Source organism: Molothrus ater, chromosome 13 (assembly GCF_012460135.2).
Source record: "Molothrus ater isolate BHLD 08-10-18 breed brown headed cowbird chromosome 13, BPBGC_Mater_1.1, whole genome shotgun sequence".
NCBI classification, from domain to species: domain Eukaryota; kingdom Metazoa; phylum Chordata; class Aves; order Passeriformes; family Icteridae; genus Molothrus; species Molothrus ater.
In genome coordinates, this window is record NC_050490.2 from 13,883,580 (window position 1) to 13,900,925 (window position 17,346).

At 42.1% G+C, this 17,346-nt stretch overlaps 1 protein-coding gene across 1 annotated transcript in view; it reads right to left on the reverse strand.

The window, feature by feature from the left end:
- AKAP13 (A-kinase anchoring protein 13) overlaps positions 1-17,346 on the reverse strand; it is a 206,499-nt gene that overhangs the window by 45,494 nt on the left and 143,659 nt on the right. The window contains exons 11-13 of the mRNA XM_036389369.2: positions 14,078-14,159; positions 9,833-9,969; positions 3,038-3,384 (exon numbers count right to left, since the gene is read on the reverse strand). Of these exons, the coding sequence (XP_036245262.1) occupies positions 3,038-3,384; positions 9,833-9,969; positions 14,078-14,159 (566 nt within the window). The remainder of the gene's footprint in view (positions 1-3,037; positions 3,385-9,832; positions 9,970-14,077; positions 14,160-17,346) is intronic.

The window sequence follows — 17,346 nt, forward strand, 5'->3', positions numbered from 1 at the left end:
CTTGAATGAAAAAAAAAATTAACAAATGGCAGCTAAAGGATTGATATCCCCAACACACAGACAGAGGGAATGGACATACAGGGAAAACACAAAATGGAAGATGAAAGGAAGTAATGAGTCTCTGTGTTTCTCCTCTCTTCTACAAATAAATCTGGGCTTTGGTTGGTTTTATTTTGTACAGAAAGAAGGCTGCACAGGTATTGACCATGTTGCAACTTTGCTGCTGCCAAAGCCAGGTCAGTTTAAAGTTTAGATAGGGCCAAACACTTTGACAGAAGCTGTTAGCAATAGTGATTAACAGCAGCTCCAGTTCTGCAGTGCTTAATCCATCAGTGAAACATGAGGGTGTTTCTTTGCCCAGCCTGGACATTTAACACACACACTGCAGCTTTGTTGAAAGACAGGCATTTCAAATCTGCTATGAATGTCAGGAATTAACTGAAGGATGAACATCCTTTTGTGCAGCCTTGTTGGTTTTCTTTGTATTTTTAATAGTAAAATGCAGACACAAGGATTATCTGTGAAGTGCATTTGAGGAGAGATGGGAAGCGTAGGGGAACTGAGCATCTTTTCACATTTTCATTTTTTTTCCTAATCTTTTCTGTGAACAAACTTTTATGCTCATCCCTTTTACAAACACATAACAGTGGGAAATATCAAATTCTACAAAAAGTTGTTTTTTTTTTTTCTGTAGGCTTTTTGGGTCCTCTATCTAAGCTTGATTTAGCTATCTTTGTCATCAAGGTCTGGACTATTTCTGCTGTGGACAGGACTGCAAGTCATTGCTGGGGCAGGAAGCACCGCTCAGAGCTCAGCTGATGGAGCACTCTGTCACCCCATTCCTCCTCCTGGCTGCACAGCCCAGTTCTGATCCCTGGGCTGGTTCTGGTGGCAATTACACTTCATTTGGTTATTTTTCTCCTCATTTAGTGAGGGCAAGCTGCTCACCTACAGAGCAGAGAAGTGCCATGGGTGCTCAGAGGAGGGGAGGGAGCACAAAGGGTGGTGGGAGCAGCACAGATCTTGCCCATCAGCAGGACAAACCTCAGCCAAGGCTTGTGCTCAGTGTTACTCCACTTCAAAGGTTTGCATAAGTCAAGTTGCAATAAGGACTTTTCCCCTTCTACTGGAAAACTATCTACTTCATGTGAAATAAATGAATAAGCAAACACTCCAAATTTAACTGATTTGAGTGAAAGTCACTTGTTAGCACTTCCCTTCCTCAGTATTTGTTGTTTCTCACTAAGCAACGAGAGTCTCAACATCACAACAGCCACATATGAAAAGAACAAAGAAAAGAACAAAACAACACAGCAAATAATCCAAATTCCTTTCTGAAAGAAGCATAAAAACAAACATTAATCTAATCAGCACTACAGACCCACCCAGCTTTTCTTTTTTAATTACCCTACATGACAGCTATCCTTATGTAGCTGCAGCAGAATGTGAGAACATATGAGAAGAATTACTGTTCCTTTAACTCAGATTTTCTTACACTTACAATGAATGTATTTTCCCATATCAGAAACAGCCTCCAAAGTGGGATGCAGGAGAATTTAACCCCTTCTGTTCAGTGTTAGCAGTGACTGCCAGCTTTGCAATTTATTACCCCCAGAAATCCTTATGCATCAGGCCATACACTTAAAAATAAATCTCCCCAAATGAGTTTAGGAGCTTATAGACTCATTCTGTCATAAACATGCAGGTATGCTGACTCTTTTGTTGCTTTTAAAAATTGATGGGGATTTCTTAACTTATTTAAATACTACCTGGGGACCAGGAATGAAGCCCAAAAAAGGTGACAGTGTTAAACAACAACAACAAAAATCTTTCACTGTATGTTACTCAGAAAATCCTGAATGGTTTTCAACATTGACTTTAAAACCTAAAGGTGATATTAATTAATTATTATCCTTTAGTGACACCCACAGCTGCTGTGTGTAAAGGATGCATACATTCCTGATGGGAGGCTGCTGCCTCTCCTTGGATTATTCAAAGGGGTCAGAATTTTCAGGAACCTGTTGTGAGTGGTGAGTTTTAATTAAATGCCATCCAGCCCCACACTCAATGGCTCTGTTTCTGTTAACAGCAGAACGTTTGCCATGAGGACACAACAGGCAGCCAGAGAGTGGCACTACCCTGCACACCTGGGCCTGCAGCCTCTGGGAGCTGTAGGGAGGATATGGCACCCTGACCCTGCTAAAGCAATTCCTGCTCTGAGGGCATTAAAGCACATTAAAAACACTGGCCAAACCTCCACTGGGCTCAGAATACACAGGGTTTGCCCCCATAACCCTGCAGCCCAAATGCTGAACAGTGCATGGCATGGCAGGGAGCCTCACATCAATTACTACTTTTTGGTGTGCATCTTCCTTTATTTCATCTCCTTCCCCACTGAAACGGGGGACTCAGCAACTTTTCTTCCCACAGTCACTTGGTACCAGCATGGACACACTCACATGGCTCTGCCCCTTGTACCTTCTGAAAGAATAGATGGGAAAACTTCTCTTTTGAATCTTCCTGAACAACACCAGGGACAACAGTGATGAGTTAGGTAGAACTTACTGTGCATGAGGGACTGAGGGGGAACCAATTCTGTGAAACAGAGAGGACCCATCTCACCATTAGGAAGAGCTTCCACAGAGTTTTTTTTAAACCCTGGTGCCTGTGCTATCCCTTAATACAATCAGAGCAATGATGGTCATGTTTATTCTGTGGTCAGTGAGATTTAACACTCCAATAATTCCTTTGTACAGAAAGGGGTGGTGACAGTTCTAATGGAAGACCTGTCCCGAGGTAATTCCATTTACTCTGGAAAGCTCAAGCATACTGTAGGTATTAAGTACTTTAATCCTGAAAGTTAATTTAAGAAAAACCAAACAAACATACATTAGGAGATTGTCTTAACCTCTTCAAACCGAAAAAGAAATAATCAAAAGTGATGCGATAAACTCTTCAGTTTTATCACGCCAGCTTTAAAGCTCAGATAAATATGCATGAGTGGGTGCAGAGTAAATCAAAGCAGCTCTTCACTCACCTCCTCTGATTGATTTCTGCCTCGTTGGTGGCATTCTTGCCCGGCCCCCAGCTGTGCCGGCGGAAAGGGGACAGCGGCCGCATGGAGCTGCGCAGGACGGACGAAGGCGTGGGCACATCTGTGATGCTGTCCAGCTCCTCTTCCTTCTCTCCTCCCTCTGAGGACACCATGTTGGTGCAGCTGCCATCCAGGCTGTGCCTGTCCTTGGGCTGGGGGAAGCTCCCCACGGGTGGGAAGGGGAGGGACGTGTCGCTGCCCAGGGATGAGTTCCTCTCCAGGGACATGGTGTCGTCTGCAGAGGAGCTGGAGCTGGTGACATCGCAGGCAGACTGCTCCTCTTCAGGCTGCTGGTGTAAGAAAAATCAAAAGTAAGTTAAACTAGAATCATGGACTGCTTTGGGCTGGAAGATCTATAAAGATGACCTCTAAAGATCAGCTAATCCAACAGCCCTGCTGTGGGCAGGTTCACCAGATCAGGTTGTTCAAAGGCCCATCTAGCCTGGCCCTGAACACTTCCAATGAAGTAAATACATTTAACATTTTAAATGAATGCAAATATTTTGTATTTCACACGAGCTGAGAGATTTCTCAGCTGGTGGCAAATTAGCCATCATAGAACTGAGACTTTTTGCTCTGGTTGCAAAAGAGCCTGAAATGCTCTGCAGGGTGATCTCTTCCACCCCACAAGTCCCTGGCTGCCGTCACCCAGCTCAGATCCTCTGCCTGCCTTCCTCTCCCCAGTTCTATATTTCATCCCACAGAGCAAATCCTGTTCCTCTCCCCATTTCTGGCTAAACCTGTTATCAATCAAGGTGCCATAAAACTGCCAAAGGTTTACTGAGAGCAAGTAATGGGGAAGGGGGTTATCACAACTCCTGATGACACACTCCAGCCTCTCCTGTGGGACTGGGATGGGCTTGTAGAGCTCAAGGGCAACACACTGTTCCACTGCACCATGCAACACAAAAAGGAGAATTACTCAGCAGCAGAAAACAGACAGAAAAAAATATAAGCTTAATTCCCCATCCCCAACTACTTTCCATTAAGCAGCAAGTTAATACCAGGGTTTGCAGCATTTTTCAAATCCAACTGTCATTGAAAAATACTGTTCTACAGGAACAGCCGCCCTGTATTAGAGATTTTGAGTCATGCTGTAATTTTTGGGTTTAGTTTGCTCCAAAAGCAGTATGTAGAAGCCAAACTGGCTCTCTCTGGCCAAAGGCCACATGCTGACCATACAGCTCCAGAAGATATTTCGTTCCCTGGGGCCACTATAAAAAACACAAGCACCTCTCTGACATCACCTCCAGTCTGAAATGGTGTTTGCCCTGAGGGACTGACATGGGAAGTTTCAATTTATCCTGCTGCAGAGCCCTGTATCATTTAAAATAATAACAGGCAGAGTGCTCTGTCAGGCCATACCCCACAGAGCAGTCAGCAAAGCCCTGGTGGTTAATTGTCCTCCCACAGTGGGCTCAGGGGGCTGGGCAGGAGCTGAGTGCCCCAGGGGCTGCAGGCTGTCAGCAGGCATTTGGCAGAAGAAAACTGGATGCAAAATCCTGATCTTGGAAGGGAAAGATGGGCATCAGACCACATGGAGGGAAGGATGAGCAGGAGTGGTGTTAAACAGTCCAGAGACTTTTGTTTTTCTGTGCTTTATTATTTATTAGAGGGGCGCACACTAAAAGCTATAGGTTTTTTATTTGACTGAACAAAAAGAAACTGAGATATTCAAAATATCTTCTAATCGAATATTTCACTATTCAGAGAGAAGCCCTGTTTAAAGCTTAGCTATTTTTTACTCTTAGTTCAGTTTAACAGGTACACAATAATGTTCCTGAGATGGTTTAACTAAATGCTGTCACACTGCTTCCCCCCTCACATCCATCAAAGGGAAACAGAGAAAAAAAAAAGACAGCATCCACAGCACAACACCAAAATACAATAACCTTTTAAACACAAAGCATTAAAAACCACACTATAAATATATCCCTCCAAAAACATTCACTTCATGTTAAGGTGTGTCAAATACTAATAGTGAATTTCAGAAAACTGTGTTCTGTAAACTAGTGAACTATTGGATTTGATACATTTGAATAGGAAGCTGAGGTTTAAAGAAAAGAGAGCTGAAATGGAAGCCCTGAGAAGTTTCTGATGATGTTCAGCAGTATTCAAGATAATCTGTTATTTGTGTGAGTCATGATGAGAGCTTACTGAATTGCTTAAATACAGACAAATCAAGCAGTCATTATGTGGATAACACTCCTACAGTGGAGGAAACAGTCTGCCACTTTTCTAAGACAGAAAAATACTGTCAGACATTAGATCAGACTGGATGGGGCTTTGGAGCAACCTGGCCTAGTGGAAGGTGTCCCTGCCCATGGCAGGGGGTTGGAACAAGGTGAGTTTTAAGGTCCCTTCCAACCCAAACCATTCTGTGATTCTGGGATTAGGGCAACAGAGCAGGAGAGGAGAGGACTGACTTCACCCCATCAGCTGTGAGAAGCATGGGAGAGTTTGGAAACTTTGAATCTGGATGCGAATCTAAAAACAACAGTGCAGAACACCAAATTAACTAGAGAGGAATTAGAGTAAAAAGAGGAATTTTTATTTCCCAGATGAGAATACTGCTGCACAACAAAACCCACTTCCCTAACAAGGAAGATTTAGGGCTTTTATCATAAAATGCAGCTCAAGGAGATGTCTGAAAAAGGGGAAATACATTTGATCCATTTTAACTTTTACCTTGAGCATTCCACTGACAACAGAACACAATGAACAATTCCCTTGAACTCGTGGCCCATGATTATTCTTCTAAAAATATTCTGCCGTCATTTCAATGATATTTTTTTTAAACAAAGGAAAACAGTTAATATGAAAGACGACTCTGTCTGAAAAATGCCAAGTGTGGCTGACACATCTAAAACATCTATATTGTAGTCACCACTGCAAAAAAATTGGCTATCTGGCCAGTAAATATGCATTGTTCTTTAATCCTATTTGAGTAAGAAAATACCATGTTTGCAGAACAGAATGTGTTCTTTTCTTAGAGAAAAAAAGAAACATTACAGAAATACTAATTTTCTTCAAGTTAGGTGTGCTGGATTGCACCTCAATGAATTTAGGACTTAACTGTGGCCAAAAAGAGCCTTTACAGACGTTTGCTAATAGGCATTTTCTTTGCCCTCAGTATTTGCTGAGAAGTTTCTGAGAAAAAATAAGATAAGGTGTAAAAGTGAGTATTCTGAGAAAGGACACATGTACTTCTCCATGCATAACAGAAATCACTGAGATGGTGGGGGTAAAAGATAACTTTTTCAACTAAATCCCTCCACTGTAGGAGGTCTTGATAAGGGGAATTCAAATATTCTTTCAATCATTTCCAGGATCACAACGTGCAAAGTGCTGAGACACAAACTTTCCCTGTCCCCTGACCTGCAAAGACATTAAAGGTGTTAGGGTATTTTAAAAAATAAGATGAAAAAAATTAAACCTTGTAATCCTGAAGTTTATTTGGAATACCATTCCACTAAAGGAGTCAACACCTTTAGTTGGCTTGATATAGAATTGAGCAGAGTAATTTTTTAATTTGGATTTGCTTATGGTTCTAGTTACCCTAAATATAACATCAACAGTGGCCTTCTACAAATTATTTATCACAACTTGTATGATTTGGAGTGGACATGAAAGCCTTTCCCTTAAAAGTTTAATTCCTTTGGGTTTGGTTTTTTTTTTTGTTTTTTTTTCACAGCTGTTGGGGATTTTTTTGTTTGCTTTTTTTTAAGAGATACAACAACTCTGCAAAAATAAATGCAAAACATTTATGTATTTTCTTTGAGAAAACCAAAACAAAGGCAGAAATTAAATAATATTCAAGACTCTGAGTTGCAACCCCTTCCTTTGACAACGATCTGTGGGTTCCTGACTCCCTTCAACTGAATCATTTCCCAAGAGGCACAATAAAAAGCTTCCCAGTAAAGCTGGATTTTGGTGGCTGGTTGAAAGTTAAGATGAGCAAAGCACATGGGCTCCACCCCAGGATGCTGCCAGATGATTGTGAGAAATGACCTTATGCAGCATTAATCATTCCAGAAGGAGGATGCTGCAAAGCCTGCCCAGATGGCTGTCTGGGACAGAGAGGGAAAAGCAGGATGATGAGGACATGGGAATGAAGTGCTGACGCAAAAAAAAAAAAACAAAAAAACAACATTTTGCTGAAGCCATAGACTTGGAAGCAACCTCTGAATCTCAGTGATAGCCTGTATATTCTGAAAAAAGGGAAGGTTTTAGTGTTAAAGCTCCATGAATCTCACAGCTCATGTTCCACAGCTCAGCACATGTCCTAGAGAGAAAAAGAAATGCAACAAGCACAGGAGAAGGGAAGGAGATGGGAGAGGAGCACACACCAAACACCAGGGACAGGGTAAGGCACCTGCAGATTTGTGACCCCACAAACCCCAATTCTTCATGGTTTTGGGACAGAAGAAGGGCTTTCAGTCAATGCATTTCAAGTGGAAACAGCCCAAAGACATTGCACAGACAGCAACTTGCTCTCCCTACATTTATTTTAATGCATTAAGCAGTTAGCAAAGAAGGAGTTATTTCTACAATAAAAAAAAATCAAAAAACCCCACAAAAAACCACTCTAGTAGACAAAAGTTCAACTCTTGCTCCACAGAAAGGGGAAACAAGAACAGAACTAGTAATAACAATAATCACCATGACACTGAAAGGTTTGAGATCCTCTTTTTGTTCATAAATATATTCGGTCTCTTCCCAATTTGATACAGAAACTATTTCACAGGTTTTGAAATAATCAACTACAGCCACGACAAGCATCTTAGACTATTTTTTGGACAAAAGATTATAGCCACCATTTATTTTGGTGGTCATTTAAAATACCTATAATTTTCATTCCTACCCCTGGATTCAGTGCTGTAAAACCAAAAGAGATTTAATTAAGGAACAAGCTCACAATTCTAAATTAGTTTTTCTGGTCCTTTAGAAATAACTTCGACTGTAGAAAAAATACTCAGATAAATCCTGAGAAAGGAGACAAGGAAACAGATTGGTCAGGAAAACAAAGACAAAGCAACTGAGGTTGAGATTAGCTTTAAATAACTTCCTAAATTCAACTCAGGAACCTTTTGAAGCCATTTGAAGACAAAGTCTGCAACCCACTGTAAAATGAGAACAGTGCAAAGGCTACCAAATTAAGGAATTCCCTTTCTACAAAGAAAAGAATTCCTGCCTCTGCCCTCTCTCCACTGGCAGAGACCTGCTTTCCCCACCACCTCCTCCCTTCCCTATGGCATCCCTGCTACACTGCACTACCTACTCTGGTTACATTTAAGTCTTTCTTTCTCCTGTTTGAAGAAGGAAACTTTCCACATAAGAAAGGGGAAAAGCTAGAATTCTGTATAATACAAAATTTGCTGTGTTCCCACTGCGCTCTTCTCCCACACTTTCCCATACAAGCATTAAATCAGGCTCAAATGGCAGCTGCCTGTCACAGCCTGTGACACTCTACACAAGGGAACTGAAGACAGCCTGCTCTGCCAAACAGCCTTGTCCTCTGACAGCCTAGGGCCCCAGATCCTTCTGACAGCAGGATGGGAAAGGGCGAGGCTGGTGAGCTCTGTGCCCTACCACGTGCATGAAGGATGACTTTACTGTTCATTTATAGCTCATGAGATCACTGAGCCTGGGCTGTGGTGTTTCCCATCCTGCTGGAAAATATTCACCAGCAACTGATTTGATTTCAGCAAACAGAACTCTGTTTCAATCAATACATTTCTCTGAAAGCCAGTGTGAAAGCTACTCTGAGAGTTATGTTTTTCAGAGCAGGAGCTGTGCCTGCCCAAACCTGTGAGCTGCAGCTGAACCAAAGAGTGGGATTTCATGGAGACCACAATCATGGCTGCTCTAAAGAAGGGTCACATCCTTTTTGATTCTACATCACTTTAGTCCTTCTGGTTGCTTTTTCATCATCTGCTTATGCCAAGAAGAGTACAAATTACCAGCAAGACAATTCTTCAAGAGAAAAAACCTAACGACCCCCTGAACAAATTCAGGCTGCTCTGACGTAGATGCAAAAGAGTGATGCCAAAGGGAGGCACAACCTCTGCTCAGCTCTGCCTCTCAGGTCTCTCCCACTCCTCAGCAACACAAAGGGTACAGGGATGACTAAGGTTAGCAATGACTTCTGTTGTTGATTTTAAGCAAACTTGAAAACACTTTCATTCTACTTGCACGTAAACAGGCATTAGAGGCATGTCGCCTAGGCAACAAAACTATTCCCTGGAATTGGCCTGAAGTATTTAGAATGAGTGTTTCCTTCCTTTGACACTGAATTTACAGAAAAACACTGGTTCCTCTGAGAATTACAGCATATAAATCTGAAGGTATCAGCACAGAGGTCACGGTTTACTGGAGAAAAGCTCTTTGTTACATGAGTTAAAGATGGATTTCATATCGTCTGTGCAATCCCTAATGACCTTGCATGAAAATCCACCTTTTCAACTCTTTCTCTGGAGCCTGATTTACTTTTGGACAGACAAAATTACTTCCATTTTTTTAACCACTGGGGGCTGCACAGCTTTTGGAATTCTGCTGCAAGTAAATACATCCCTCATGCTGCTGCATCCAAGGAGGAGACCGGATCCTTCCCATCTATTTGGTTCCAGGATAATCACTTCCAGCTTTCCAACTCACCAGAGAAACCAAGATGATCTGTGTGTGCTGCATGGGTTTATCAGGAGCTTTTTTAACCATATCCCAACCAGGCTTTCTTACCTTCCCAAAGACAAGGTCTTCCATCCCATCACCAGGCAAGGGGAAAAGGTCAGACTCGCTCCCAGACTCTCTTTTAAGAGCACCTTGTGACGAGGCACAGACACTGCTCAGCCCATCCTCCAAGAAGTTCTCACATTCTGCAGGAGCAAAGTACAAAGAGTCACAACCTGAGGCTTTCTGCAGCATCCACACATTTATTTTGGTGGTCATTAAAAATATCTATAACTTGCATTTCTAGTCCTGGATTCAGTACTGGTAAAACCATCAGACTCCCATTCTCTCAGTGAATTCCAGGATTTAAAACACACAGCTTTACAAATAAAGGTTTATACATTTGTTCACCTCTCAAAACTGCCTGTGAATTCTCAAATGATTTATTCCAGAGTTTAAAACTCCTTTTTAAATGCATCATTGAAGTACATGGTGCAAACTGAAATTCTGCATGAAACAGCTGAAAACACTTGTAGCTTGAGGTGCTGATAAATATACTACATATGAGGTATCCCATAACAGTGCATGTGGGATGTTTCCTACTGATTTCAACAAATGCAAAATTAGATTCATATTCAATAAATATAAAAATATAACTTGTCAATATTTGCTTGCTTTCTCAAAGAATCAATTCCCTCTAAATGCCAAGGTGCTTTTAGTGCCTATTTGGACAATTATTTAATTTCTTCTTCTACACTCCTTACTGAAAAAGCACTAGTGTGAATTCCATTACAAGCTTTACTTTTTCAAGATTCAAAAATAAAGTGGTTTTTTTTAAAACCTCTCAGCTTTTGTAACTCCTGACATTGAAATATAAGCATGTTGCATCTCTTTTTTTCTCAAGTGCTTCCAGCTGTCTGCACTGGGTTAATCAGGAGTACAGAACTAGACTGCAGCCCCTGCAAAAGTCCTCTTTCCAAAACCTTTAACAGACAAGTATTTGCCTAAGAAATGCCTGTACATATTTTATTTGTTCACCCTTCAGGCAAAAGTATAAATTATAATTTTGGCAAAAACTGAACACTCAAATTTCCCAGTTCAAAAAATATTTTCTATTTATTAGTTAATTTGGTGGTTTTTTTTTTTTTTAAGAAAGGTGTTATTTTGCACCTCCTCTAACTAAACAGATCCAAAGCGCGCTCAGCTGTCTGGAGAGGAACCAGGGCAATAAAATATTAGTTCAGTCTTAAATTATACCTCACTAACTCCATCCTTGGTGACATCAAGCTTAAACATCACTGAAAGGACGACAGGTTTGATAGCTTAAGGTCACCTCTTTGCCTTCCCCATCCTTAATCTGTGCCTAACAACAGCTATGGAACACCTTGGCCACATCCCAACTGATGGCAGTGACTCCACTTCTGGAGAAAACAGAATTACTTTGATAGTGGTGGGGCTGACTCCATTTAGGGCAGGGGGAGTTGAAGCCAGTCAGAAACCCCATTACCCCGTAGAGGAATTTCCACACTGTGGAGAGTTGGAAAAGCACTTATTGGATGCTGCAGCTGCTCCTGTTCCCCTTTCAGTAAACCTGGAAAATCTGAACTGCTTTTCCATCACCGAGGGGGAGAAGGGAGGGGAGAGAAGAGGGGGAGAATGAAGGGAAAGAAGAGACGGAGCGGCTGTGGGGACATGGGCCAGGTGCTGTTCATCCAGCTGGCAGCCAGCACAGCATGTCCACAGCCCAGACTGAAAAACAAAGGGGCTCCAGCCACGTTCCACTGGAAAATCAGTGGGGACAGCTCAGATGTGGATGGATACCTCAGCCTGAGGATAAAGCATGAGAGGCAGCAAAGCTCCCCATGAGGAGGAGATGAAGCAGAGAGGAAGAAGGATGAGGAGCACAGTGATAGGGACCCCTCCACATACCTCAGCTCATTTGTGCAGAGAAATTCATTCCCAAGCCCTCTCTTCCCTACACTCTCATTTACTTTTGGTTGGAGGTGTGCATATTTTCTCCCTCCCCTTTTCTCAGTTTGCTGGGTTTGTTTTTAATTGCACAGACGCTGCACAAAGCCAGGCTCTGTGTCTCACACCCCTGGCAACACTTCTGTGCATAATATAAAGGCAAAGAAAAATACAGAGAAAAAAGCTCTAGGAAGAACATTTCCAAGCAATATCTTCTGTACATTTTCCAAACTCTTGTGTCTCCCAAGCCAGGGGTGAGCCCTTCAATTCCATGCTGATAACTATGTATCTGCTACACTCCTCTGCACACCTAATTTCAAAAACACAGACAGAAAATGAGAAGCTCCAATTTCTAGAGTTACCTTCTAAGATCCGAAGTCTCTGTCCTTTAAAGTCATTTCAGTAGATTAAAAGGTCTAATTCCTTATAAAGTACTGTTTTTTTAAGTTAGCCACTTTGGCAGCTCGTGGTTTTATTGCTGTTAAGTATTGCCAGATTTTTCTTGCCCTCTCTACACTGCCCAGCACCACAGAGCAGCAGGAGGATGCCTGTGCAGTAACAATATTATTTCTAGAAAGGCCAGAACCTGCATAACCTGAGATCCTTCTGCTGCTTCAGTCCATCTGGAGAGCACATTTACTTAAAAAACTATCTCTTTATGTGTGTGTTACAGACATGTATTACTGTAATTATTAATATAAATTTGTAGATACAGCTACCTAATTACATAGTTAGTGTTATGTTTCTATAGTGTAATATTGCATTAGATAATTAACAGATGTGCAACTGATAGTGATCCATAGGAATATGTGATTATATAGTTAGCAACTCAAATGAGTCCATGTAGTTTAGCAGACAAATGGTTTGCAGTAACTGTTGCCTGAAGCATAAAAATACAGTACCAAGAGGCAAAGGATTCATAGATACAATTGGTAAAGAAGAGACATAGCATTACCACAGGTTCTCTTGTAAAAACACTCCTGAAACAGCTATTGCTGTTAATGATTTTTCTAAAAAGGTCGCCATTTCTGTGGTTTTGTTTTTAATAAAAAAGTACTTATTTAACTTTGAGTGAGCTAGAACTTCTATTTAGGATAAACCCCTCAGGTCACTAACCCACACTATCCCTTCTTAGCCTACAGTCTGAAAGACTGAGTTTAAATTTCACACTGACACTCGGTCATTTTCTTTCAAGTCTCAGATAAATTGAAGGAGATTTGAGTGAGACCACTGTTCATAAGGACAGCAGGGCAAGAAGCCTCCTCTCCATGAGCAGCCTAAGCAAAGTCCCTATTCAGGGCCCTGATAAATTACTCTATTTGTTTCAAACACGCATAATCCAGTGAAAGGAAATGCTTTTTTTCTTATCTTGGACACCAACCCTTCTTTGAAGCTTGCCCAGACTAGATTTTCTGTCCCAGTGGAAGAGCCAGAAAGCACCAGCCAGCACGCAGGGCTGGGATGGGAGCTTGGCACAGCTGGTGGGCAGGGTGTGGGAACCATGGCTCTGAACAGCCTTCCTGCTTCCTCAGCTTGGAATCATGGCAACTTTCAGAGCAGGGGGAAAAAAAAGTAAAAAATCTCAAGCCACTCATTTGGGTTTAACTGTGGTTTTAGGAGTTCAAATTTCTGGCTTTTTTCTTTTATGAAATTATTCTTTTAGCTAGAAATCATGTCTGTGTGCTGCTTGCAACATCTTTAAGTTTATTTAGAAAAAGAAAAGGAGGGGGAAAAATCAAAATACTGAAGCACTTGAAATGCAGAGTTATTTGAGATGGTGACACACTACACTGCTCCCTGCTAGTCAAGTGCTGCAGCCATGTGCTAACAGTGACTCACAGCATAGTCATTACACAGTTTCTTTAATTTATGTGTTTTCCCCATCCAGGCCAGGATGTCAAAAACAGGGGGAAAAAGAGGGATAGAAAAGGTGAGGAGGACAGGGAGAAAAGGAGGGATAGAAAAGGTGAGGAGGACAGGGAGAAAGGGAGGGACAGAAAAGGTGAGGAAGACAGGGAGAAAAGCAGGATAGAAAAGGTGAGGACAGGGAGAAAAGGAGGGATAGAAAAGGTGAGGAGGAGGACAGGGAGAAAAGGAGGGATAGAAAAGGTGAGGAGGACAGGGAGAAAGGGAGGGACAGAAAAGGTGAGGACAGGGAGAAAAGGAGGGATAGAAAAGATGAGGAGGACAGGGAGAAAAAGAGGGATAGAAAAGGTGAGGAGGACAGGGAAAAAAGGAGGATAGAAAAGGTGAGGACAGGGAGAAAAGGAGGATAGAAAAGGTGAGGAGGACAGGGAGAAAAAGAGGATAGAAAAGGTGAGGAGGAGGGCTGCTGGTGTGGCTCACCTGGAGACTCCCGCGTGCGCTTGCGCTCCAGCAGGGAGGGGTCAGGACATGGCTCCAGCGGACACCAGCTCCCACGGTTTATCTGCAAAACACATCACAGCACATCAGAGAAAGGCCACTCTCACCAGCACCCCTGTTAGTCTCTTCTCCAATATCCCTCTGCATCAACCAGCAGATACAGACTTATGGCTTAATTTTTTCCCAATAATAAAAATGTCAGAAGTAACATACGATTTTATTTCTGCATCGCTAAACAAACCATTAGAATATGCCAAAACCCTTTATTTTTCCATGGAAAGTTTGATTTGAAGGTGGCTCCTGCTCAAGGAAGGAGATCAGAGGGAGGATGAGTCAGTGTTTAAGCTACTAGTAGAGAACTGGATAACCTTGGCTTCAAGTCCCACCTCCACTTGTAGTGGGACTGCAGGGATATATTCTTCTGCTTTATGCCTCAGTTCACTACCTACAGAACAGAAATTCCTTACCACCCATACTGCTGTACAGATAATTAGCTCAGAGGTAGCAAAGTGCTCTGGTGATGTGGAATAGAGGGCTTGGGAAGTGCCCAAGTCATGGTGAGAACCAGAAGCACTTTGGGCCTGCATTAACTGAAATGACGACGATAGAAACGCCCATTTTAACACTAAGACACATCACATGGTTTATTTCAACATCAGCCCTTATCACCTCACCCCGTCCTTCACCCTTTCCATGACTCCCAGTCTTTCAGCAAGGATGACTGATCTGTTCTCAGCCTCCTCCTCCCTCTGCCTGTGCTTTCATCTTCCTCACTTGGGTTGTGCTGTCCAACATTTTGACTCAGAAGTCTGCTGGACTATCCACAATCCTTGGCTCATCCAACATTCACTTCCAATCACTTTTGTCTGCAGCTGGCAGATTCTGGAAGCCCTTTTATTGTCTCTGCCATTTCTTTGGGCCAAATGCCTTTCCTTACTGTCAAATGCATGCAAATCTCACCTGTCCCACACCACAAAACCCAGAAGTTACTTCCCCTCCTGACCTGTCTCAGCACACAGGATCTCACATGTTAAGTTGCAGCTAAAGAGAAAGCTACTGAAATGGATAACTCAGCCTGATTTTATATGTCAAGTATTTCTCCTACCCTCTCTCTGGCTTTCCTTTTATCTCCTGAAATAATTTCCTTTCCTACCTTTCAAATAGCAAAGTTTTACTATTTACTTTTAGCCTCTGACCTATGTTCAAATCTCCTCCATGATCCTGCTCTATTTTTGCATCCCCTTGATGTATTCCCATCCCCTCAACGTTCTCCTTCCTCCTATGCTATGAAATGCACTGGTTTTGCCTTCTTCTTATTTATTTTCTAAATAAAACAAATTAAAACCAAGCCTCTCCTACCCTTGACTTGACGTGCTGCTTTGACTAATGACCCACGTCCTTGTTTCCTCTCTCACTGAGATCATGGAATGTGTTACTGCAGTCCTTGGCTGGCTCCTCCCTGCTCTGGCTGCGTCCCCTGCCTGTCACCCGAGGGGCTCCTGCCAGCACCTCCTGCTCTCCACACCACACAGGCAACCCTGCACTCCCCCACACCTGGCAGCTCCTTGCTACAGCACACTCTTCTTCCTCAGGCTTTGTCCTCCTCCATACTTGTGCGATGACAAAATGGGGTTGGGAGGGCCTTTGACAGGTCAGCTAGTCCCTGCCTGCTGCGCCAAGTTAGCCTCCATTACCGTCTCAGAGGTCCTAATCCAACTCTGTGCCCTTAAAATCCTCTAGTGGAGGGGATGCCATGACCTTCCCTGGTCAGCAGCTCTTGCTGACAGAAACAGGGAAGGAACAGAGAAGTTCTGAGAGGGGGAAAATGAGCAGGAGTTTCCTAGGAGAGGTGAAGGAGATGTTGAGCTCTACCAGAGTCAGGTCTCGGGGTGACCTCAGCGCATGTCCCACCCACCTGGATGTCCCTCCCACCTCCATGGAATTTTGCAGGCTATTTTTCCTAGGGATGATGTAGCACTTTGTAGGTCTTACTCCCTGACTGCATTATACAGATAATTCACTCAAGACCCCATCACACCCCTTTATGTACACACATCTAAGATCCCAGTCTTCCCTGCACTTCTGCTCCACACACACCTGTGTATCCATTTTCTCCCTTTTACATACAATACATCCATATTAAATGAGAGGCAGCAAGGAAAAGAGAAGCAATCTTAAATCTGAAAAAGGATTTGTAAGCAAAACTTCAGAACAATGTGTTTTTTGCTTTCCAAAGTAACACAAGGATGTTGCATTTTAACTGTTGCATGGACAGTGGGTCATGTTCTGATTCTTTCAACAGAGGACACTCCCTGTTCTCAGAAAGGCTGTGTGGCATCTAACCTTAGCATCTAAACTTAACCACAGAATTTATTTTTTTTTAGTCTTAAAAGAGCTGTAAAGTCAATAAATACCACTTGATGACTGTAAAGTCAATAAATACCATGCTGTTATTCTTTTCTCTCCAGACAAAGCAGAATAAATTTGCACCACACTTTCCTATATTTTATTATATCTAGAGGTTGAGGCTGAACACACATAGAAGGAAAAATGCAAATGTTCTCAAGTCCCCACAAATGAAGGAATGACCTGTTTCAGATACAAAATCAAATTCCGTCTCCTTCTAACTGACTTGCACCTCCTTCCTTCCCCCTTAAGAAGAGTCTGACCCTTCTTAATTTTAAACAAATCACCATCAAAATCAAAGGAACAGCTCCTGATTTATACTGGTATCCACTACTGGAAATGAATAATTAAACATCCCATTCAATAATTAGCAGTAAGAAAGCAAAATAGGAAGAGGTTCAAGTTGTCTGTTGAATAAGCCATATTAGGCTGAATTAACATTATATATTTTTCCTTTAATAGAACCAATTGAGTCATTCACTGAAAATGCATTATAGACATTGGCATTTTTTCAAAAAAGATTTGAGCATTTTTCCAATTTCCCAGCCAGCTCTCTCCTCAGCCCTGTGGCTTTGCCAAGTATTGAAAATGTCTGCTTTTCTCTATTAAAAAAAGTAATGAGAGAGTAACACTGAGGTTTAAGGTGCTTCTTCAGATATACTTATGTACAAAATAAAACATTAGAAATTAAATATTTATCTCAGTAGCCCTAATTCAGGAAAAATAATAATCACCATCAAAACAAAAACAAAGGAAACCACTACTATATACAATATTCCCTAGGCCAAAATGAGCCCAGACAGGCTTTGAGGGAGGTTTACTGCATGATCTCAGGGAACTGGGTG